The following is a 21,631-nucleotide window of genomic DNA, read 5'->3' as shown; positions in this document are numbered from 1 at the left end:
ATTTTTAAGGCAGAAATTGATAGATTATTGATTAGTACGGGTGTCAGAGGTTATGGGGAGAAGGCAGGAGTATGGGCTTCGGAGGGAGAGATAGATCGGCCATGGTTGAATGGAGGACGAGACTTGATGGGCCGAATGGCCTAATTCTCCTCCTATTCCTTATGACCTTATGTGCAGGTGATGGGCAGGAGAAAGTCAAAGTCGAGATCTCGTACTTTCGATGTGAACCCAGGTCAGATATTTGGCACTGAGCTCTGACATAGAAACATAGAAATTAGATGCAGGAGTAGGCCATTCGGCCCTTCGAGCCTGCACCGCCATTCAATATGATCATGGCTGATCATCCAACTCAGTATCCCAATGGCCACATCTAACTCCCTCTTAAATATAGCCAATGAACTGGCCTCAACTACCCTCTGTGGCAGAGAGTTCCAGAGATTCACCACTCTCTGTGTGAAATACTCTGACACGAGCCCACAGTACATTTACCATTCATAGGATCCCAACGGCATCCACCTTCTTCAGGCCCAGAAAGCCCCAAGGCAGGTAGGCGTAGCCTGTCTTGCATTTCTTCTGATTTAGCTATACTAAGTCACAGAGTTCTATTTTTAAGTGTTTCAGGCAGGATACAATGAGCAGTCAGACCATTTATTAACCTGTCTTTTACTCGTTTGCATGCTGTTTAAGCTGCTCTGCACTTCAATTGGTTTCTGTTGTTAAACTTTTTAAAATATCAGGTTGAAATTTCCACAGTTCAATAATACACAAAGCAGCCATTGGCTGCCCTGTTAGACAATAGATCGGCATGCTCCGGGGCAGCAGCATTTTCTTATCGGAAAATATCGTTTTAAAATGCCATTTTAGCAACTCGCTTGTAACAGTTAATTTTGTTTTGTGCAAAGACCAAGTAGATACGTCTGCAACAGTGACTCTCAAAGCCATCTTGGACCGTTGAGCCTCTATATTTGTGAACCTAGTGATGGGGAGAAAGCAAGACATTGAGTGGTTCTGATGGATCCAGTCGATGGGATTGATGATCGACAAGGTCAGTGCCAACAACCAGCGTCACCAGGATAGGATTCCACTGCTGTCCTCTCACTCGCTGACAACCATCTATAGATGCAAGCACTAGACAATGTGAAATGATTATGGAGCTACACTACAGCAACATCTTCATTGATATCCCAAGCCTGAAGAGAAGGAAGGTGGGGGCGAGGGTCAGAGGGAGGAAAGTGAGAAGGGAGAGGGAGCAGGGAGGGGGGGGGGGGGGGGGGGGGGGGGGGATGGGGCAAGAAGGAACAGCAAGGGGTGGAAGAGGGACTGAAAGAGTGAAAGAGCGGGCACAAACTACCTTTAGACCTAAGAGTCCACTGAACCTCACCACTGAACATCAGGGCAGGAGAAAGGGAGCAGGGCGGGGAGGTGTGGAGAGAAGGAAGCACTGAACATCCTGCCGTTGTCTCAGTCACAAATCTCATTTTGACTGGAGATCTTCCCCTCCACAGCCTCAGACCCCAACCCACCACATGCTCCATCCACCTCCTCAGCAAGATCCACCAACAGGACCATCAGACATCAGGCTTCAGCCGGTGCTTTCACTCTCTGCCCTCAACCTCCTGAAGCGTACCATCAAAGTTCAAGGAGCTGCACCCCACCTTCTGAACAGGCCGCCAGAGACCCAAGTTACTTGCTGTTGGAATTAACTAGTCTGTTTTTCTCTCCGCACATCTGACTGTACGCAGTTACATTTATCTAATTCTCCCTCGTCTCTGATGACTAGTTTCTGAAGTAATAGAAACATAGAAACATAGAAATTAGGTGCAGGAGTAGGCCATTCGGCCCTCGAGCCTGCACCGCCATTCAATATGATCATGGCTGATCATCCAACTCAGTATCCCGTACCTGCCTTCTCTCCATACCCCCTGATCCCCTTAGCCACAAGGGCCACATCTAACTCCCTCTTAAATATAGCCAATGAACTGGCCTCAACTACCCTCTGTGGCAGAGAGTTCCAGAGATTCACCACTCTCTGTGTGAAAAAAGTTCTTCTCATCTCGGTTTTAAAGGATTTCCCCCTTATCCTTAAGCTGTGACCCCTTGTCCTGGACTTCCCTAACATCGGGAACAATCTTCCTGCATCTAGCCTGTCCCAACCCCTTAAGAATTTTTGTAAGTTTCTATAAGATCCCCTCTCAAACTCCTAAATTCTAGAGAGTATAAACCAAGTCTATCCAGTCTTTCTTCATAAGACAGTCCTGACATCCCAGGAATCAGTCTGGTGCACCTTCTCTGCACTCCCTCTATGGCAATAATGTCCTTCCTCAGATTTGGAGACCAAAACTGTACGCAATACTCCAGGTGTGGTCTTACCAAGACCCTGTACAACTGCAGTAGAACCTCCCTGCTTCTACACTCAAATCCCTTTGCAATGAAAGCTAACATACCATTCGCTTTCTTTACTGCCTGCTGCACCTGCATGCCTACCTTCAATGACTGCCCGCAATCTCCTGAATTTGTGTGTTATTCCAGATTCTAGCATTTGCAGTTCCATGTGTTGCCAACTGTACAGATCTGCACATGGTTTCCCCAGGTCTCTGCTTTCCCCCCCTCCTCCCATGTGCCCTTTTAACTGCACCGCTTCAATTACCTCTCTGTTCTTTCACCTGAAATGCATTGACCTCATTGTCCCTGCTTTAAACTGTGTCTGCTCATCCCACTGGCCTGCCCCCACTTCACCCCTCATCATTGCTTACCACACTGCCCATTGTTTACCACACTGCTACACTCCTGTTTATTTGTCCAAATAATTTGTGGAGTAGTCCATTACAATGTTTCCTGCAGGGCAAGCCTGGCTCTCAGTTGCCACCTGATCACTGCGATCTTCGAACAGTGAGCCTGCAAAATGGTGGGTCGGCCGGGCTGGAGTACGTAGACACAACGGGGGGGGGGATACAAGGGCACTGGAGGTGAGGGGTACGTGCAGCCAAACACCAAGTACTTAAAACAGACCTGCTGCTAGAAGACCACGCTAGCAGGGAAAGAGATATATTTGGTCCATGTAACTAGTGCCTCAGTTCTGCAGTTGAGAGCTGCCTTGTTGCGATAGAACTGCGCTGGGAGATGAGATGGAGAAATTGGGAGTGAGGGATGGCATTCTCACAAGATGGGAGGAGGTTTAGTCATGGTGCACACAATTCTCCCACCATCTCTGTCTGCAGACAATGCCTGGCCCGCTGAGGTCCTCCAGCACTTTGTCTTTTGCTCAAGACTCCGGCATCTGCAGTCACCAACAGGACCTGCCTGTCTACAGCAATAGGGAGGTTTCACGGCAGTCGGGTCACGACCCATGACCCGTACTGTTGCTACGCTACTCCAAATGGAGTACACGCGATGAACTGCAGGTAGGCACTTACCATTGTTTCCAGCGTAGCGGGCCCGTTAAAACCCGCCGAAATTGTCAAATTTTGAGCTGTAAATAATTATGGAAATCGGGATAAGCGTGTGAGACATTTAGTCTACTTCAGAATTCCAAAAGTGTGGAGAAATGACGGTAGATAGAAGTGAGAGCTGAAGGGACAACAACAGCCAAAGTGCTTAGCGAACATTGGCCGTTTGCTCACTGCATTTCATCAACTAAGGCATTATTTGTGTTTTTTCTTGATTCCTTTGGCATCTAAAAAGTTTCAGAAGTGATAAATCTGGCTGTAAATTTTTTTTTAAAATCACCCATGGTTCTCAAGTGGGTTTTTACATACAAAATGAAAACGCATCTGAAGAAAAATTTACAGCCAGATTTATCACTTCTGAGACTTTTTAGATAACAAAGGAATCAAGAAAAAACACAAATAATGCCTTACTTGATGAAATGCAGTGAGCAAACGCGATAATTCCCAATATTTTAAATTCTGATATCTGCACAGCCAATGTTTACCAAACACTTTAGCTGCTGTTGTCCCTTCAGCTCTCGCTTGATTTCGCTTCACGTTTGGAATTCTAAAGTTGGGTACATGTCTCTCACACTTACCCCGATTTCCACAATTTTTTTCAGTGCAAAAAATTCAACATATTGGCGGTTTTTAACAGGTAGGAAAGCACGCGTTTCCTGCATTAATAACATATACCGGAAGTTACGGATGTCCTCCAGATGGATTGAGCGGCTCCGTGCGTCAAGCCCTATGACCCAGTGACCTTACGTGCAACCCCCCTATTGCATTTATGGTAAAACTTATTGTAATGGCAATCTCTTAAGTTTCCAATGCCCAACTTTGAATTGCTCTTACTACACTGGCAGGGAGGAGTGGATTTCCACAGTCGACAATAAAAACAACATTAACTATTCGTTATTTCCAGTTTAATTGATTCTTTATTGAAATAGTAAAAAAACAAACAAATAAGTGAACATACCGGATCCTCTTTATTCTTATACAAATTGTAACTTTCTGTTCTTACTACCTGTATCTGAACTGGTAAAACGTGTGTCTTCTCTCCTGTGCCAGCTTCCATCTGATCTGACCACTCCCTGTCGTTTCGTTTAGTTCAATGCAAGTCACGCCCATCTATGTATCAAAATCCCACCCTCAAGTGTACAAAACAACACAGCTAGAAATATCTAGACAGAATACTCAAATATACTAACAGTAACTAACTTGAGCATGAATGGCTCCGACACAATCCATGGTGGGAAATGCATCACGTGGAATCATTCATAGCCCCGAGACTTTTAAAAGGGAGCGGCTTTGAGCAGGAAAGTCAGGATAGAATAGTCAAATATTGTTTTGTTTAATCTAGTCAAATAACTCACTCATGTAGGAGATGCAAAATATGCCGGTTATTTTATACCGTTTCAACAAGTGTAGTTATCTCACTCCACGGAATCGCCACTGTGAAACAAAGCACAGTAGCCTGCGTCACTAGATGCAAATGCCATCTCCAGCTTTCTGCCATGTACACAGTACACTGCCCAACTCCTTCCCACGAGAGAAGGCACAACCTAATTTGCCTACAATGAAGCATTTTGCACAGGTTAGCTGAATATATTAACGGCTGTGCAGATGCATAGGTTTGCAACATGCCTTCCTGTGAGTGACATCGGGAACTCGCCTACATTGCTCCCTGCTCAATCAACAGTCATGCACATCCCTGTGGGGGGTGGGACGCACAACCTTGCCAATTAGAACAAGTGCATTATTCCACTCTCTCGGTCCTGCTGCTTAGCCAGTTTCCTAACCAGGGTAATATTTAAGTTTTACACCTCGTCAGAAACGTGTGGAGATGACATTTGGAAGTCAATCAAAAAAATAACACCCACTGACCTTGCCTTGCCCTTCAGACAACTCGTTGAAAAATTCAGTCCCTTTTGGCACGGTAGCGCAGCGGTAGAGTTGCTGCCTTACAACACGGGATTGATCCTGACAACAGCCGGTGCTGTCTGTGTGGAGTGTGTATGTTCTCCCGGTGACCGCATGCATTTTTCCTGGGTGCTCCGGTTTCCTCCCACACTCCAAAGATGTGCATGTTTGTACGTTAAGCCCCTGTCCCACCTAGGAAACCTGAACGGAAACCTCTGAAGACTTTGCGCCCCACCCAAGGTTTCCATGTGGTTCCCGGAGGTTTTTGTCAGTCTCCCTACCTGCTTCCACTACCTGCAACCTCCGGCAACCTCCGAGAACCGCACGGAATCCTTGGGTGGGGCGCAAAGTCTCCAGAGGTTTCCGTTCAGGTTTCCTAAGTGGGACAGGGGCATAATGACCTTCGGCTAATGTGTAGTGCATGCTAATGCAGGGAGGAATTGCTGGTCAGTGTGGACGCTGTGGACCGAAGGGCCTGTTTCCACGTTGCATCTCTAAACTAAACTAAAAGTTTTCCAGGAGTCAGGCAAGATATTGGAACGAGGTTTCGGGCCATGTCCTTGAATATCATCCACTATCATCCTGGTAATTTTTATCCCAGAATAGAAAACAGTTCCAAAGCCCCACAACCCTCACAGAAAATAAATCTACACTGCATCTGTGGTTTAAATGAGCAACCCCTTACTTATACTGGTTCCAGATTCTCTCTGCAGAGGATGCATCCTCTCCACTTCATCCACCCCCCTCATCTTCCTGAACTCCTGCAGCTACCAGCTCAGCCTGTATCTTCCTTCATAGGATAATTAGCCTGTTCGAGTTCAGCAAACCTTCTCAGACCTGCTTCTGCATCGTTCCTTCACTTTTATTCCCCCACTTTTATTCTACTCACATCATAATAAACGATTACATCCTGCTAGCTTTCATCTGGAGCAGATCTTCAGACTGTAGGGTCAGCCAGTTTGCCAACCCTTGTCTCATAATTAATAACATAATAATTTGTAGTTATATAACTTTCAAAGTAAAACATTGCAGTCACTTTAAACAGTCCCATCAATGGACGAATACAGAGCCAAAGAGAAGGTATGTGTTGAATCTGTGAATTCATTGCCACAGAAGGCTGTGGAGGCCAAGTCCATGGAGATTTTTTAAGGTGGAGATTGACAGATTTTTGACTAGTAAGAGTGTCCCGGGTTACAGGGAGAAGGCAGGAGAATGGGGTTGAGAGGAAAAGCTAGATCAGTCATGATTGAATGGCAGGATAGACATGATGGGCAGAATGGCCCAATTCTGCTCCAATAACCCATGGACAGATGGACAAAAGTTTTGTCATCATGGTAGGTGCAAAGAAGCATTTTATTCAGCAGTGAGAGAGGGAGAATTCGGCAGTTTAGTGACAGATTCAGCGCCAAGCTTGTGACCTGCCTGTTCATCCTCAGAAACATGGCCAAAAAGGAATCTCCCAGACTGCTGGCAGTAAGCCCTGGAGAAAAACAGGTTATTAAATAGACTGTCTAATTTTCTCTGACGACTTTTGCAGAGATGAGAAAATGGTGTTTACCGGATAAGATGATTACTGTTACAACAAAGCCCTCAGCATTGGCAGCCGTGCCCAGGGTACAAATTGCAAAGTGCGTCGGCCACAAGGTTAGGGGCTGCCCGGGTTCACTTCGACCCACAGCACCAGCCTGCAGAAGCTCAAATGCTCAAACCCCTCCCCACAGCATTCCTCAGGGGCCTGGAGGTCTGTTTTCCCAGTTTGTCAAAGAGCCGTGCACGCACTGACATCAGCAGCCGGGACAACATACTCCCCCTCTCAACACAGCCAGGCTTAACTCTTCCTTCACCGACTCTCAGAGGAGTGCACCCCGACTGGATTGCAGTGGGGAACGAAAGACAATGAATCCAAAGGATTCATTCAATGCCGTACTGGGGCCTGGAGTAAATCTCTGCCACATGAAGTAAACCGCATGCTTCTCACTCAACAGCAATGAGATGAAAGAATTTCTCGGTCTGACAATATTATACGAGTGAAGAATGTAGTCAGACATTGGTTCTTCACAGCTTGAAACAAGAGGCCCTTCGCTGGCCACAGATCAAATCTTGGTTTAAGTCTTTGGCCGATTCTGACAAGGTGTGATTGTTTTTGTACCACACAAGTGACACAGCCAAACATGCACCAAAATGGAGCTGAAATCCACTCTCGGGAAGAGTCGTATCAGCACAAGGAGGCCCAAATGAATTAGACATCCTGTGTTTGACTTCAATGGCACTGTGGGATGTGCAATGTCACAAGAGTCAAAGGAAATAGATTATAGTATAGTATAGTATAGTATATCTTTATTGTCATTTTCCTGAGTATTCACATACCCAGAGGAAACAAAAAAAACGTTGTTCAACCAGTGTCCATTCAGTGTGCAGTAAAAAATAAATAGAAATAAAAATACATATATCATGAACAAATTAAACACTCTACTCTCTACTAAACATCAACAGGCGTTCCGATCGGCAGCGGCACGACAGTGGCTCTGCTGCAGTGTGTCCAGGTTGGTGGTTGGTGCGTGACACTTTGGCAGGGGGCAAAGTCCGTTTATCAGTCTTATAGCCTGCGGGAAGAAGCTGAGGAGCATCCTGCTGGTTTTGCAGCTAATGCTCCTGTACCTCTTCCCAGATGGCAGGATGGAGAAAATGTCATGCGATGGGTGGTAGGGGTCTTTGATGATGGAGATGGCTCTGCTGATACTTCTCTTCCTGTTTATGTCCAGCAGGAAAGGGAGTGGAGCACCAATAATCCTGCTGGCGGTCTTCACAATCCTGTCTAGTTGCCTTGCAGCTCCCGAACCAGGAAGTGATGCCGTAGGTTAATGTGCTCTCGATTGTCCCCCTATAAAAAGTTCGTAGGTGTGTAGTGGGGAGGCCTGCTTTACGTAGTCTTCGGAGAGGGTGTAGTCACTGCTGGGCTCTCTTGACCAGTGCTGTGGTGTTAGTCGTTGACGTCAGGTCATCTGACAGGTGGAGTCCTAGGAACTTCACGCTGCTGACCCTTTCCACATCAGCTCCGTCGATGTGCAGAGGTGTATGGTGTTGTTTTCCCGCCCTCCTGAAGTCAACCACCATCTCCTTAGTTTTTCCCATGTTGAGAATGAGGTTGTGGGATTTGCACCAACCTGTGAGCAGCTCCACCTCCATCCTGTACGCCGACTCATCATTGTCACTGATGAGACCCACCACTGTTGTGTCATCAGCGAACTTGTTGATGAAGTTGTTGTTGAGTCTAGCAGTACAGTCGTGTGTCAGCAGACTAAACAGTAGGGGGCTTAGGACACAGCCTTGGGGCGAGCCAGTGCTCACGGCTATGGTTTTTGATGTCCTACTGCCCACCCTGACTGTCTGCTGCCGTTGCGATAGAAAGTTCAGGACCCAGTTACATGTGCCAGCATCAACCCCCAATAGCTCCAACTTCTCCACCAGCTGCTGTAGAATGATTGTGTTAAAAGCAGAGCTGAAGTCTATGAAGAGGATCCTGGCATAAGTATTTTTCCGATCAAGGTGTGACAGTACGAGGTTCAGTGTTGTTGAGACTGCGTCCTCTGTGGATCGGTTGGCTCTGTAGGCGAACTGCAGTGGGTCTAGGTCGGCAGGTAGACTATTTTTGATATGCTGCATAACCAGTCACTCAAAACCCCGTCTCTGCTGACGCCCAGCGCGCTGACGTCATCAGGGCGCGCCATCCACAGGGCGTCTGCGCGCCTCCCGAGGGCCCGAAGGTCGGCAAACGAGACGTCGGTGAGATGCAACCTAATGTAGGCCGGCAGCAGATGCAGGTAGGTGTATTCAAACAACAGGCACGGCGTGTGGCCGTCTAGTAGCGCCACCTATAGGAGGGTAGATGGCCGCTGGTCGCCCAGGCCCCCCATATGCAGGATCCTACCTGCCCGCTCCATCCTACTCAGTCCGTAAATCTGGAGCAGGAGCTGTTTCAGGCCGAGGTATTTATTATTGTCCGGGGGGGTCTGCGAGGAAGTCCGTGACTTCTTCAACCGCATCCTGGTCGAGGGCTCCCACCAGGTAATAGAAACGGGTGGCATCGACCGTGATGCCCCGCAGGTTGAACTGGGCCTCCGCCTGCTGGAACCAGATGAGCGTCCGGGTGGTCCAGAAGTTGGTCAGCTTAACGTCTAACGACTGCGTCTAGAGACCGGGCCGGGCTGGCGTGCGAGGGGGCAGGGCTTTCTCGTCTCTCCATCATGACGCCAATGGAGTGTCGGGGTCACCAATGTGGTGCGTGGGTCTCGAAAGGAGGCACGAAGTCCAGTGTTTTGAGAAGCACCTTTATTATATTCCTCCCGGTTGTAGGGAAGACGAAACTAGAGGAAGATGGCACCCAAACCCCTGCCCTTTAAACCCTCCGGCTGAGGGCCGCCTCCGGACTGCACCACTCCTGTGCCGAGGGGTTCGGCAGTATGATGGCACGACCCTTAGGAGCCGCCACAATTTCACATTTCCGGCACCCACAGTATCCTGACTTTCAAACCGGGCGAGTCTTACATCAACGCAATAGGATTTTGGTTTATACTTGGTTTATACTCTCTAGAATTTAGAAGATGAGAGGGGATCTTATAGAAACTGACAACAGTCTTAAGGGGTTGGACAGGCTAGATGCAGGAAGATTGCTCCCGATGTTGGGGAAGTCCAGGACAAGGGGTCACAGCTTAAGGATAAGGGGGAAATCCTTTAAAACGAAGATGAGAAGAACTTTTTTTCACGCAGAGAGTTGAATCTCTGGAACTCTCTGCCACAGAGGTAGTTGAGGCCAGTTCATTGGCTATATTTAAGAGGGAGTTAGATGTGGCCCTTGTGGCTAAGGGGATCAGGGGGTATGGAGAGAAGGCAGGTACGGGATACTGAGTTGGATGATCAGCCATGATCATATTGAATGGCGGTGCAGGCTCGAAGGGCCGAATGGCCTACTCCTGCACCGAATTCTATGTTTCTATGTTTCTATGTATGATTGAGGTAATATTGGGAAAGCAAAGAATTGAAAAACAAATGAAGCCATGCCAATGGATAGTGTCCATGTGGACTTTAATAAGACATTTGACATGATAGGCTTGTGACAAGGTCAAGGCACATTGGATTTGAGATGACCTGGCCAACCAGACCCATAATTGGTTGAATGATAGGAGGCAGCGGGCCCTGGTGGGAGGATGGGGTTTTATTGTGATTTGTTTTATTATTTCACAAACTTTATTCAGAATTTAAAAATAGGCAAAACAACAAACATAAATTTTTAGTCTAGACTTTCAATAGTGTCACACTCAGTACTGTGAACACCTGTTTTTATACAAAACGCCCATGATGCATTTTTTGCAACTGGAAGTTACAAAGGATGCGCTGCTGAGATCAATGCTGTTTGTGGTGAATATATTAACCTCTTCAAGTCATTATGATCTAAATCTGTGGATAACATGAACATTGGTGGTCTTGTATACAGAAATGAAGGTTGTCTAACTTAGAGTGGGATAGAGCTCAGATGGAACATTGGGTGGACCATGGCAGATGGAATTTAATCCCGACTAGTGCTTGGTGATGCATTTTGGCAAGTCAAATAGTGGTAGGACATACACATTAAATGGTAAGGCACTGAGGAATTTTGATGAACAGGACCCTGGGCTTCATGTTCATAGTTTCCCAACATTGGCAACACAGGTCCATAGGTTGGTGAATATATATGGCATATTTGGCTCCATAGGTTGAGGCACAGAGTGCAAAAGTCCAGGCACAATGCTGCAAGTTCACAACACATTTCTTAGACTGCACTTGGAGTATTGTGTGCAGTTTTGTTCAGGCACTACAGGAATAATGTGATTGTGATGGGGAGATGGCAGAGGAGATTCACCAGGATGTTACCTGGAGTGGAGGACTTTAGTTATGGGGAGAGGTTGAATAGAATCCCCACTGCACAAGATCATTAGTCATAGAGTTATACAGCACCCAAAACAGGTCCTTTGGGCCACCTTGTCCCTGCCAACCAACTTGGCATTCCGGGCTAGTCACATTTGTCACATTTGGGCCATATACCTCCAAACCCTATCCATATAACAGTCCAAATATATCCTCTTCTATAGCTTTCTCTGGCAGCTCATTCCAGATATGGACTACTCTCTGAGTGGAAATGTTGTCACAGAGGTCCCTCTGAAATCTCTCCCCATTCACCTGAAACCTAAGTCGGCAAGTTTTAAGGAAAAACGACTGAACATTGATTATACCCATGTCCCTCATGATCTTATATACCTCAATAAGACCAGCCCTCAGCTTCCTGCGCTTCAAGGAATAAAGCAACATGCTGGTAAATCTCTTCTGCCTCCATTCCATCTTAGTAACATCCTTCCTATAGCTAGGCAACCAGAACAGCACACAGCACTCCAAGTGGTGCCTCAGCAATGACTTATACAGCTGCATCACAATGTCCGACTTTTGTCCACAATCTCCTTCCCAATGAAGGCAAGTGTGCCAAATGCCCTCACCACCCTACTTGCTACTTTCAAGAAACCATGCACCTGTACTCCCAGTTCTGTAACACACTGCAGGGCTCTGCCATTTACTGTGCACGTCCTAACTTGGTTTGACACCTCACACTTGTCAGCGTAGCTAATTCAAGGTATCAACAAATCTCTCCTTTCATTCCATTCTAAATAAAGAACTCTGTAGATTCTGTTTTGACTTGCGTTCCATGTGCGCTCAGAACAGGTTTTCCCAGACTTCAGCCAGAGGTGGAGTGGGAGGGATCCGGAGCACGAACTGGGTCCTGCAAACCTGGGAATGCACCCGAAACAATCTGGTGCCATCACATCTGCAACTCACCACCAACTCCAAACTGGACAAGCAGCTAGCTCCCTCTGCCCGGACCGGACAGCTCACACAATGGAGACACCAACAAACAGTGGCCATGCCAGCCACACCAACAACCCCCAAAGGGAAAACTTTGAGGCATGGGTTGGGCACAGTTCTGTGGCCACGGGCCAAATCATGAACGTGGACAGTGTTGCTTTATGGATGAACCACAACTGATTTCAATCCTTCCACCATTATGCCCCTGTCCCACTTAGGAAATCTGAATGGAAACCTCTGGAGACTTTGCGCCCCACCCAAGGTTTCCGTGCGGTTCCCGGAGGTTTTTGTCCGTCTCTCTACCTGCAACCTCCGGCAACCACCTGCAACCTCCGGGAGCTGCATGGAAACCTTGGGTGGGGCACAAAGTCTCCAGAGGTTTCCGTTCAGGTTTCCTAAGTGGGACAGGGGCATCACTCTTGGGTTACTGCTCTGTACTACAAGCCCCTCCAATGCTGACAGAATCCCAAAATACACCCTGCATCTGATAAAGCAGCGAGCCCAGGGCCAAACAAAGTCTAATCGCCAGACTGAGTGTAACTTGTGTGGTCTTTCTTGCCTGGTGCATGATTTAACTTGGCTGCAGAATAGAGACGAGAAACAAGGGTGGCTGATAAACACCATCAGAAACAACACCAGAGATTACAGCACTCGACATCAAATTCCGCTAATCTTCCAGCCCTGCACACAGAAATAACAAACCAGTGACTGCTCACACCAGCAGCTGTAACTAGATCTAGTAAACTGACCACAGGGTCTTCCACTACAGCCTGGTCTGGTCTGGGAATATTGGCCAATCCACATGGAACCCTGGTCCAAGATAACCATTCCAGAACTCCCACGTCAGTGGAGAAACAAAATCATTTGGCACGAACTGGAAATTAAAAACAAAAAAAATACCGTAAACTTTAAGGATTTTTCTTTATTTACCTGGCAAAGCATCGACAAATAACAAAAGTCCCTCCACACAAGACAGTAGACGGGTGCAATTCAGGAGTAAGACTATTCCAAAAGCTAACATCTACAGATGTGGGAAGTCTGAAAGAAATATAGAAGATGCTGGACATAGAGTAGATCAGGAGGCAGATGCAGCGCGATTAACATGTAATACAATTACTGTTTCAGCTTTTCATAACCATGGGCGCACCACTGGTATAGAGAACCCAAAGGTCAACAGGGGATCTACATCATGTCAGCCAGTGGACACTGGTGGAGCCTGTGCACCTGGTGGGATGGGTCTAGAACTTTGGCTCTTTTAAGAGTTTAGGTGACAGGGATAGGATTAAAATATTGGTGGTGATTGGCGACAGATTGGGGAGCCTGGTCTGGAGGTGAGGGCAATACTGGGATGGGCAGTGGGTCCAGTGCGTGTTTCATGCACAATGCTGATGGACTTGCCAGTCAGAGCCTGGTGTTACAACAGTGAAGGCTACCTTCAAGGAGTGGCCGGTACAATGTGGCCCATGTATTTCTCATTACTCCAGGACAGAGAATACAGGAGGAACAATCACATCCGTCTCAGACAGTTGCAATTTCCTAAAATGCTTGTTACCACATATGAAAAATCTAGAACGATACAGCAAAGGAACGCTGAGGCCATGCCAACCATCAAACATACACCGACACCAATCCAACACTAATCCTACTCTATTGTTCCCCACATTCCCAACAACTCCCCCTTAGAGTCCAGCACTCACCCACATGTTCGGGACAATTTACAATGGTCAATAACCTACTGATCTGCACATCTTTGGGATGTGGGAAGAAATCAGAGCACCCGGACATCCATGTGGTCACATGGAGAATGCGCAAGTTCCACAGAATGACAGAGGTTGGGTTTGAACCAGGTCAATGGATCAAAAAGACCACAACTCTATCCGTCCGTAAGAGATAGATTGTTCTATAACACTGAAAAACAGAGTAATGGGTCTGTCTCACTTTGGCCGTCAGTTACGCGACAGGCCAGTGGCAACCGAAGATTTTGTGCAGGACAAAGTCCACACTCCTCCACGCCACTCCACACCACTCCATGCCCCCGTCCCGCACTACCCACATGCTACTCACACGCTAGCAGGTCGCGTAAATGGCGTGCGAACGACGGCCAAGTGGGACAGGCCCATTAAAGTCCGACAATCACGTTTCCCCAGAGCTTTTTACCACCAGGATATTGGTCGCGGAAATAACAGCTGACAATAATGATCTACAATGCTCTCTTGTAGACAGCCTCCTCTACATTACTGTAGGTGTGATTTGCCAAGCCAAAAAGATTCAAGTGTTCAAATTGTATAAGAAAATCAAAATAAAAAATGATCCTTGCTATAAATTCCCGATTACTCTGTACAACCTGGTGCCCCGGGTTTGATCCTGATCTCAGTGATATGTGGAGTTTAGATGTTCTTCCCCTGATTATATGGGTGTCCCCAATGTGCTCTGGATTCCTCTTAACATCCCAAAGACATGAGGCTTGGTAAGTTAATTTGACATTATAAATTGTCTTGAACGTGTGGCTGAGGGATAGAATGAGGGGAGAGTTGATGGGAATGTGGCGTGAGTACAGAATGAGATTTACATAGGATTAGTGTAAACGTAGGGTGGTTGATGGTTGATTGATCCATGATCTCTGCTCTTGTCCTTCAGTTCTACGGTTTGCGTGGATTGAGTATGGTAGATTTCGTCCCTACCCAAGATTATTGGTGCCTCTCTGACACAACAGTATCTTCGAAATGCCGCCTCAAAGGATTTTACATCCATGTGGATCATTGCGGTATTTTGAGTTTAGCAGGGAACCAAATTTGCTTCACTGAGGTTGAACATAACGGAAGCAATGCCCTTGGTTCTGGCAGTGAGAGCCATCTCTGGTACTCTGCACACTGTGTACACAATCAGCAGCATGCTCCAGGCTGCTGGCGGAGGTGGAACTCCTAGCCACCCAGGGAGAGTTCAAATAAAGTCACGTCGAGATGTCATTGCCGAGAAACCCGTTCCCAGCCAGTCAGTTACACAAGTAAGAGAACAGTGACAGAGAAGATGGGAGAGCCATGGAAGGAGTATGAAGCATCACTTTGCTGAGTGCTAAAATAGCAACCAAAATGTGCGGTATGTGACATACAGTGTTAAAGACAAAGCATTCAGGACATGCAAACATTTAGGGAGGTTGCAACGAAGTGCAGAGAAAACAAAAATGAACATGAATTCACACCTTTGCAATGTTTCACCCTCTCGCTGCGCAAAAATCTACCTACCTTGTGGCCTTAAAAATACTCAAATTCGCTACTTCCAGTTAGGAAGAGTTCCAAATACTCTCAACCCTCAGAAACAATTTAATCTCATCTATCTTAAATGGGCTGCTCCTTATTTTTAACAGTGACCTCAGGTCTACATTTGACCATGAATAGAAACATCCTCTCGACATCTCTCCTGGCAAGACCCCCCAGGATCTTGTGTATCAACCAGAAGCCCTGAGCCCTATCACTCATCTGAAACCTGAAGGATTCAACCATCTCTGGGCCTATCTTCCTCCAACAACCCATCCATTCCATGTACTAATCTACTGTTTCCAATGGATTCACAGCCTTTCTTGAAAAGCACAGATAGTATGCACCGGATCCCAGTTCACAACTGATAGTGCTCTCGGTCCTGGAATCCAAACTCTTATGCACAGGTCCAAAATACTTTTGCATATGTACATATTGGTGCTGTGTGCTGTGCCGCCAAGACTTGGTCCCATCCATCTTCACTGGCGATTCTGAAGCATTGAGACATTCGACTCAACACCAAGGTGTAACATGAGCTACCAGGGCAACAGTGTAACCTTGAGGAACTGCACCTCACCTTCTGTCTGAGCTTCCAGGCTCACAATCAAGTTTAACAATTCCAGGTAACTTGTTTCACTTGCCCTTAATCAGAAGTGGCCAAGTCTGTAGGTCACCCAAATCTGTAATATTGGCCGTGTTATTCTCTCTCCAGGGTCATTTGTAGAGCTCTGAATTTCAGTTTTTACATTCCTTTATTATCATACAAACGGTCCCTCACATCAACCACATCACTTAACTCACAGAATATTATCACTGCAACCCTGGCCTGTTTTTGGAGATACTTTCTTTATCCTAACCAGCCCTCCCAACTAACTTGTTTTCACAAATTCATTCCCCAGTTCTGATGGAGAGTGTTTGACTGAAACATTAACAATGGAGAGGTGGTTGAGAGGGTCACCTCCTTTAAGTTCCTCAGGACCACCATCCATCAATCCCTATCATGGGATCTCAACACCAGTCTCATAATCAGTAAGTGCCACCAGTGACTCTACTTCCTGCGGCAGCTTAAAACATTCAGGGTCGGTCGACCAGCCATGACCCACTTCTATAGGTCTACCATAGAAAGCATACTCACATTCTCTATGCTTGTCTGGTATGGTCACACAACCTCGCAGGATAAGATTCGGCTGGAGAGAATAGTGCGCTGAGCTTCTAAGATCATCGGTTGCAGCAGACTTCCCTCAGTGACATCACTTTACTCAACAAGACTCACCAGAAAGGCCAAAAAAATCATAGCAGCTCACTTTCACCCGGCACATTACCTCTTTAATCTCCTCCCATCAGGAAGGAGATATAGAAGCATTAAAAGTAAAACATCTCGCTTCAGAGACAGCACCTACCTCCAAGCCATCAGATATTTGAATTTGCACTAATCACTTTGCACTTTCTTTTGCACTTGCACTTACGCTTAATATGACGCTGCTGGGTACTGTCCTTCCTGTATATATTGTCCTTCGTACGGTATTGTCTGTATTATTTATTGTGGTGTATCTGGTGGTTGTATTGTACTGTATTGTATCTGTCTGAGAGCGAACCAAGACACATTCCTATCAACTTGTTGACATGGCAATAAATTTCTTGAATCTTGAATCTTGAATCTTACTTCCCCGTCAGAAGATGCTGCCCGACATTTTGTGTTTCGCATTCAAAATCACTTACAGTCGCTGGAATTCTGATTTGCATCAGTTTGCGCTGTGACCTCTGGAGGGCACAATTCAGAGAGACAATCGATATTGTAGCACCCGACTGCACAGTGAATAAGCAGCTGACCACACTGACCCCAGCTCACCCATGCCCGTGTGCCAGGTCCTTACCATCTTTCCTGTAGTACAGCAGTTCTACCTTCACCTCTTCTGACCCCAGCAGAGCCTGTGCCAGCTGTGCCACGGCACTCTCTGGGGTGGCTGGCCCAGTCAGGAAGTCACAGGTGCCAGGTTTCTGCATGATCTCCACCCGGGAGTAGCCGAACATTTCACAAAAGCCATCATTGCAGAAGATGATTGCGCAGTTTTTCATCCGAACATTGATAATGAGAAACTTCCGATCTAGGAGAGAAAGAACAGGAATTACACAGAGGTCAGAGCAAAGCAATCAACCCCGTCATCTCCCCCCAATAGTGTTATCAGCCATCCCAGGACTGCCCTGTAGTTTCCAGCAACTGAACATCAATCCCTGCATTAAATTACAAATAATACAGGAGAAAATTCAAAATAGGTATTAAAATATCTTTAATTTGAAACTTACTGTATACACTTATTAATCAGACAAATTCCGAGGTTGGGGAGGATAGCTCCAGCTGCCTAGATCCATTTGATGGAAGCTTGATGATATAATATGTAGGGATGTCCCAGAGACCCGAACCCTCGCCCACACTCGACCATCCCAGTGTTGCAACCTACTGTAAGAACATGGCTCTTTCTCTCTGCTCTCTCCTCTTCTAGTCATCTCACATCTCATTCATCATCACCTAGTTGCAAGTCGTCCAGTCATCTCCAATGAGCAGTCGCAATTGCTGGCACACACCATTTGTGTCACTCCATCTTATCACAGATACTTCTCTTAAATATTGCCTCTTTTTACTCATCTTGGAATTAAAAATCTTTTTCAGTCCATTTAAAGCCAATCAATGAGTAATGAGAATTGGTTCTGAATATTGATGCTGCCTCATATGTCAAGTATTTCCTGCATTTTAAAAAAATTGAATCTTTTCAGAGTTATTATTAAAGCAAAAAAAAAAAAAGAAATTGCCTCCATTAGACATCTCATTTGCCTTCTTTCAGACATTATAGTTTATTTTGTGCGTTGCTATCAAATGGACTGTCGTTATGTGGCAGACACTTCAGAAGACTGCACTGAATTGGGAGTGCTCCTCGTGGACATGGAATTAATGCACCCTTTGGGTGGAGACCACACGTGCATAGTTGCTTACTTGCGTGAAGCTGATATCACAAATTTTTGAAGGGGTGAGGACTGGATTTCCCAGCAATGTTAACACAGCAACATTCTAGCAATCTGAAAAATGGTGAAATCCATTTCATGAGCAAAAGACGTGCAGTAGGTTGACTCGCATGGCAGACAGAATCTGACAGCTACACTCTTCAGGACTGGGTCAATGCTGGGTTTGCTGAGGGGCTCTGGACAACAGATATTGAATCCCCCACCCACTGTACATTTTCTCCTCTTGCTAGTCTTTGTGCATGAATATTTGAGCACAGGAGTAAACATAGAACAGTACAGCACAAGAACAGACCATTCGGCCCACAATGTCTGTGCCAAACATGACGCCATGGCCATCTCTTATCTACCTGCACATAATCCATATCCCTCCATTCCCTACATAGCCATATGCCTATCCAAATATATATCTTAAATGGCACTATGGTATCTGCCTCAACTACCAGCCCTGCCTCCCGTCACCCTTTGTGTAAGAACAGATACCCTGCACATCTTCTGCCCCTCCCACCTGAAAGCTGCCCCTGCTAGTATTTGATTTCTCCATCCTGAGAAAAAGGTTCGGACTGTCTGCCCTACCTAGGCCTCTCATCATTTTAATACGTATATCAGATCACCCTTCAACCTCCAGCATTCCAGAGAAAACAATCCAAAGTCTGCCCGACTTCTCCCTGTAGCTAATACTCCCCGATCCAGGCATCATTCTAGTAAACCTGATCTGCACCCTTTCCAACGCCTCTACATCTTTCCTGTAGTTTAGTTTGGAGATACAGCGCAGAAATAGGCCCTTCAGCCTACCGAGTTCACATCGACATTTATACCTAGCCAATTATCCTACAAACCTGTACGTCTTTGGAGTGTGGGAAGAAACCGAAGATCTCGGAGGAAGCCCGCAAAGGTCAAGTGGGAGAATGTACAAACTCCGTACAGACAGCACCCGTAGTCAGGATCGAACCCGCGACCCAGATCCCTGGCACTTTAAGGCAGCAACTCTACTACTGTGCCACCGTGCCGCCTCAAGGAGTGGCCAGAACTGCACACAACTTGCACTCCAATGCAGCCTAACCAAAGCCCTGTACAGCCACATCATGAATAAAAACAGGCACCTTCAGCTGGAGTTTTGGAACAATTCCAGTGGCCACACCTCCCACGCCTCTTCTCCAATAGGCTCCTTAAAACCTACACGTCATTACAATTTCCTTCATCAGCGAGGACATGGCTCATCCCTACATTTCAGACCCAATTTTCCCAACTACTTAAAAGATGGGCTCTTTGATAAGACGGGGATTAAATGTTACACAAAAAAGCTGGAGAAACTCAGCGGGTGCAGCAGCATCTATGGAGCGAAGGAAGCCTTCGCTCCATAGATGCTGCTGCACCCGCTGAGTTTCTCCAGCTTTTTTGTGTAACCTTCGATTCTCCAGCATCTGCAGTTCCCTCTTAAACACGGGGATTAAATGTGTTGCATCAGGATTGCTATCACCTCTACAAAGCAGTATTGTTTTTTCATGCTGCATTATAAACTACCAAATACAGATCAGTTCATCCATTTGAGCCCCAAACATAAAACTTGCATTCTACATCTGAATTTCGGAGGTAACGTGTGGCACCCAAAGCAAAGAATGAATTCATGGGCTAGGTTGCATGGAGTTCACATTCTACCACTTCACCCAACTTCCTTGTCATTTTAATACGATCTACTCCTTCCTTTCAACAAGATCTCTTCTAGTTTTGTGGCTACTTCGTGAATCGTTTATTCAGCTGCCTGCAAGCATGAACCCCAACTTCCCCTGCCTGCTACCTAGTTCTCCTTCCCACTCGATTCCAATCTGAGTTTGCAGAACACTGTTACACAGCGCTGTGGAAACTTGTTCTGAACAAACGATGCAAAGCTCAAAGAACAGCATCTTGTTTTTCAGCTGGGCACTTTACATGAAGCTGTCACACTAGAATTGTCTGTCACAATTCTCTATTTATATACCTCCCCTCCAAATCATTTTTTTTAATCTGTTTCTCATTGCCACTTTTACCTTCACTTTTATTATTTAATACCTCCCAAGTTCCACCCAGTCACTGAACATTGTCACTTCCCCATGCTCGTGTACTTGCAGCAACGTTTACTAAGTTTGATGAAAGGTTGTTCACCTGACACCTGGATGCTACTGGATACGCTAAACGCTACAATTACCCATCATTTTCCAACCACTCAATCAGGAAGTTCTCCCGGGGAATTGAGAATCACTCAAAAGGTGCTGGATATTTACTTTAACATTAGCCTCATAGCACGTTACCAACTCCCAAAAGGGTCTGAAGAAGGGTCCCGACCCGAAACGTCACCTATCCTTTTTCTCCAGAGATGCTGCCTGACACACTGAGTTACTCCAGCAATTTGTGTCTATCTTTGATATAAACCAGTATCTACAAAATCTTCCATGTTCATTAAACAATTAATAACTGTAAATGTTGGAAATTGAAAATAATAACAGAAAATGGTAGAAAATTCAGCCAATCAAAGTTGTCTCATGAAGTCCTGACACTTTGCCGATCCAAATCTTTGTCTGGTTTTCTTTTTGCAGATGCCGAGCTTTTCCAGCGTTTCCACTGTTCACAAGTTCACAAGCTATAGGGTTAGAATTAGGCCATTCGGCCCATCGAGTCCACTCCGCCATTCAATCATGGCTGATCTCTGCCTCCCATTCCCCTGTCTTCTCCCCATAACCCTTGACACCTGTTCCAATCAAGGTTAGAGGAACAGCTTGGAAACAGGCCCATTCGGCCCATCGAGCCCACGCCAACCTTCGAGAACCCGTTCACACTAGTTCCATGCTGTCACCCTGCTTACAGTCCCTGGTTCGATCCCGACCAATGTTTTTACTGCATTGTACATTTCTTTATGACAAAGGAGGAGATTCAATCCATTCAACCTACACTGGATCTCAGAAACATCCCATCAATCAATGCCCACCCCCACTTATTTCCCTGACCATTAACTCCAACTCTCCAACCAAAAGGGCCGATTTACAGCGAGATCTACCATCCAATGCATCTTTGACGTGCGGGAGAAAACGGAGCATCTATGTGGTCACAAGAACTTGCAAACAGAAAACAGACAGCACCAGAGCTCAGTAA

At 46.2% G+C, this 21,631-nt stretch overlaps 1 protein-coding gene across 1 annotated transcript in view; it reads right to left on the bottom strand.

Annotated features, from left to right (window-relative positions):
• Window positions 1-21,631, bottom strand: part of kcnh6a (potassium voltage-gated channel, subfamily H (eag-related), member 6a) — a 120,840-nt gene that overhangs the window by 79,079 nt on the left and 20,130 nt on the right. Inside the window, exon 2 of the mRNA XM_055657103.1 lies at window positions 17,365-17,595. Within this exon, the coding sequence (XP_055513078.1) occupies window positions 17,365-17,595 (231 nt within the window). The remainder of the gene's footprint in view (window positions 1-17,364; window positions 17,596-21,631) is intronic.

This window comes from Leucoraja erinacea, chromosome 27 (assembly GCF_028641065.1).
Source record: "Leucoraja erinacea ecotype New England chromosome 27, Leri_hhj_1, whole genome shotgun sequence".
Classification (NCBI taxonomy): Eukaryota; Metazoa; Chordata; class Chondrichthyes; order Rajiformes; family Rajidae; genus Leucoraja; species Leucoraja erinaceus.
Note: the sequence above shows the minus strand (reverse complement) of the source record. Positions and strands in the feature narration are given on the sequence as shown.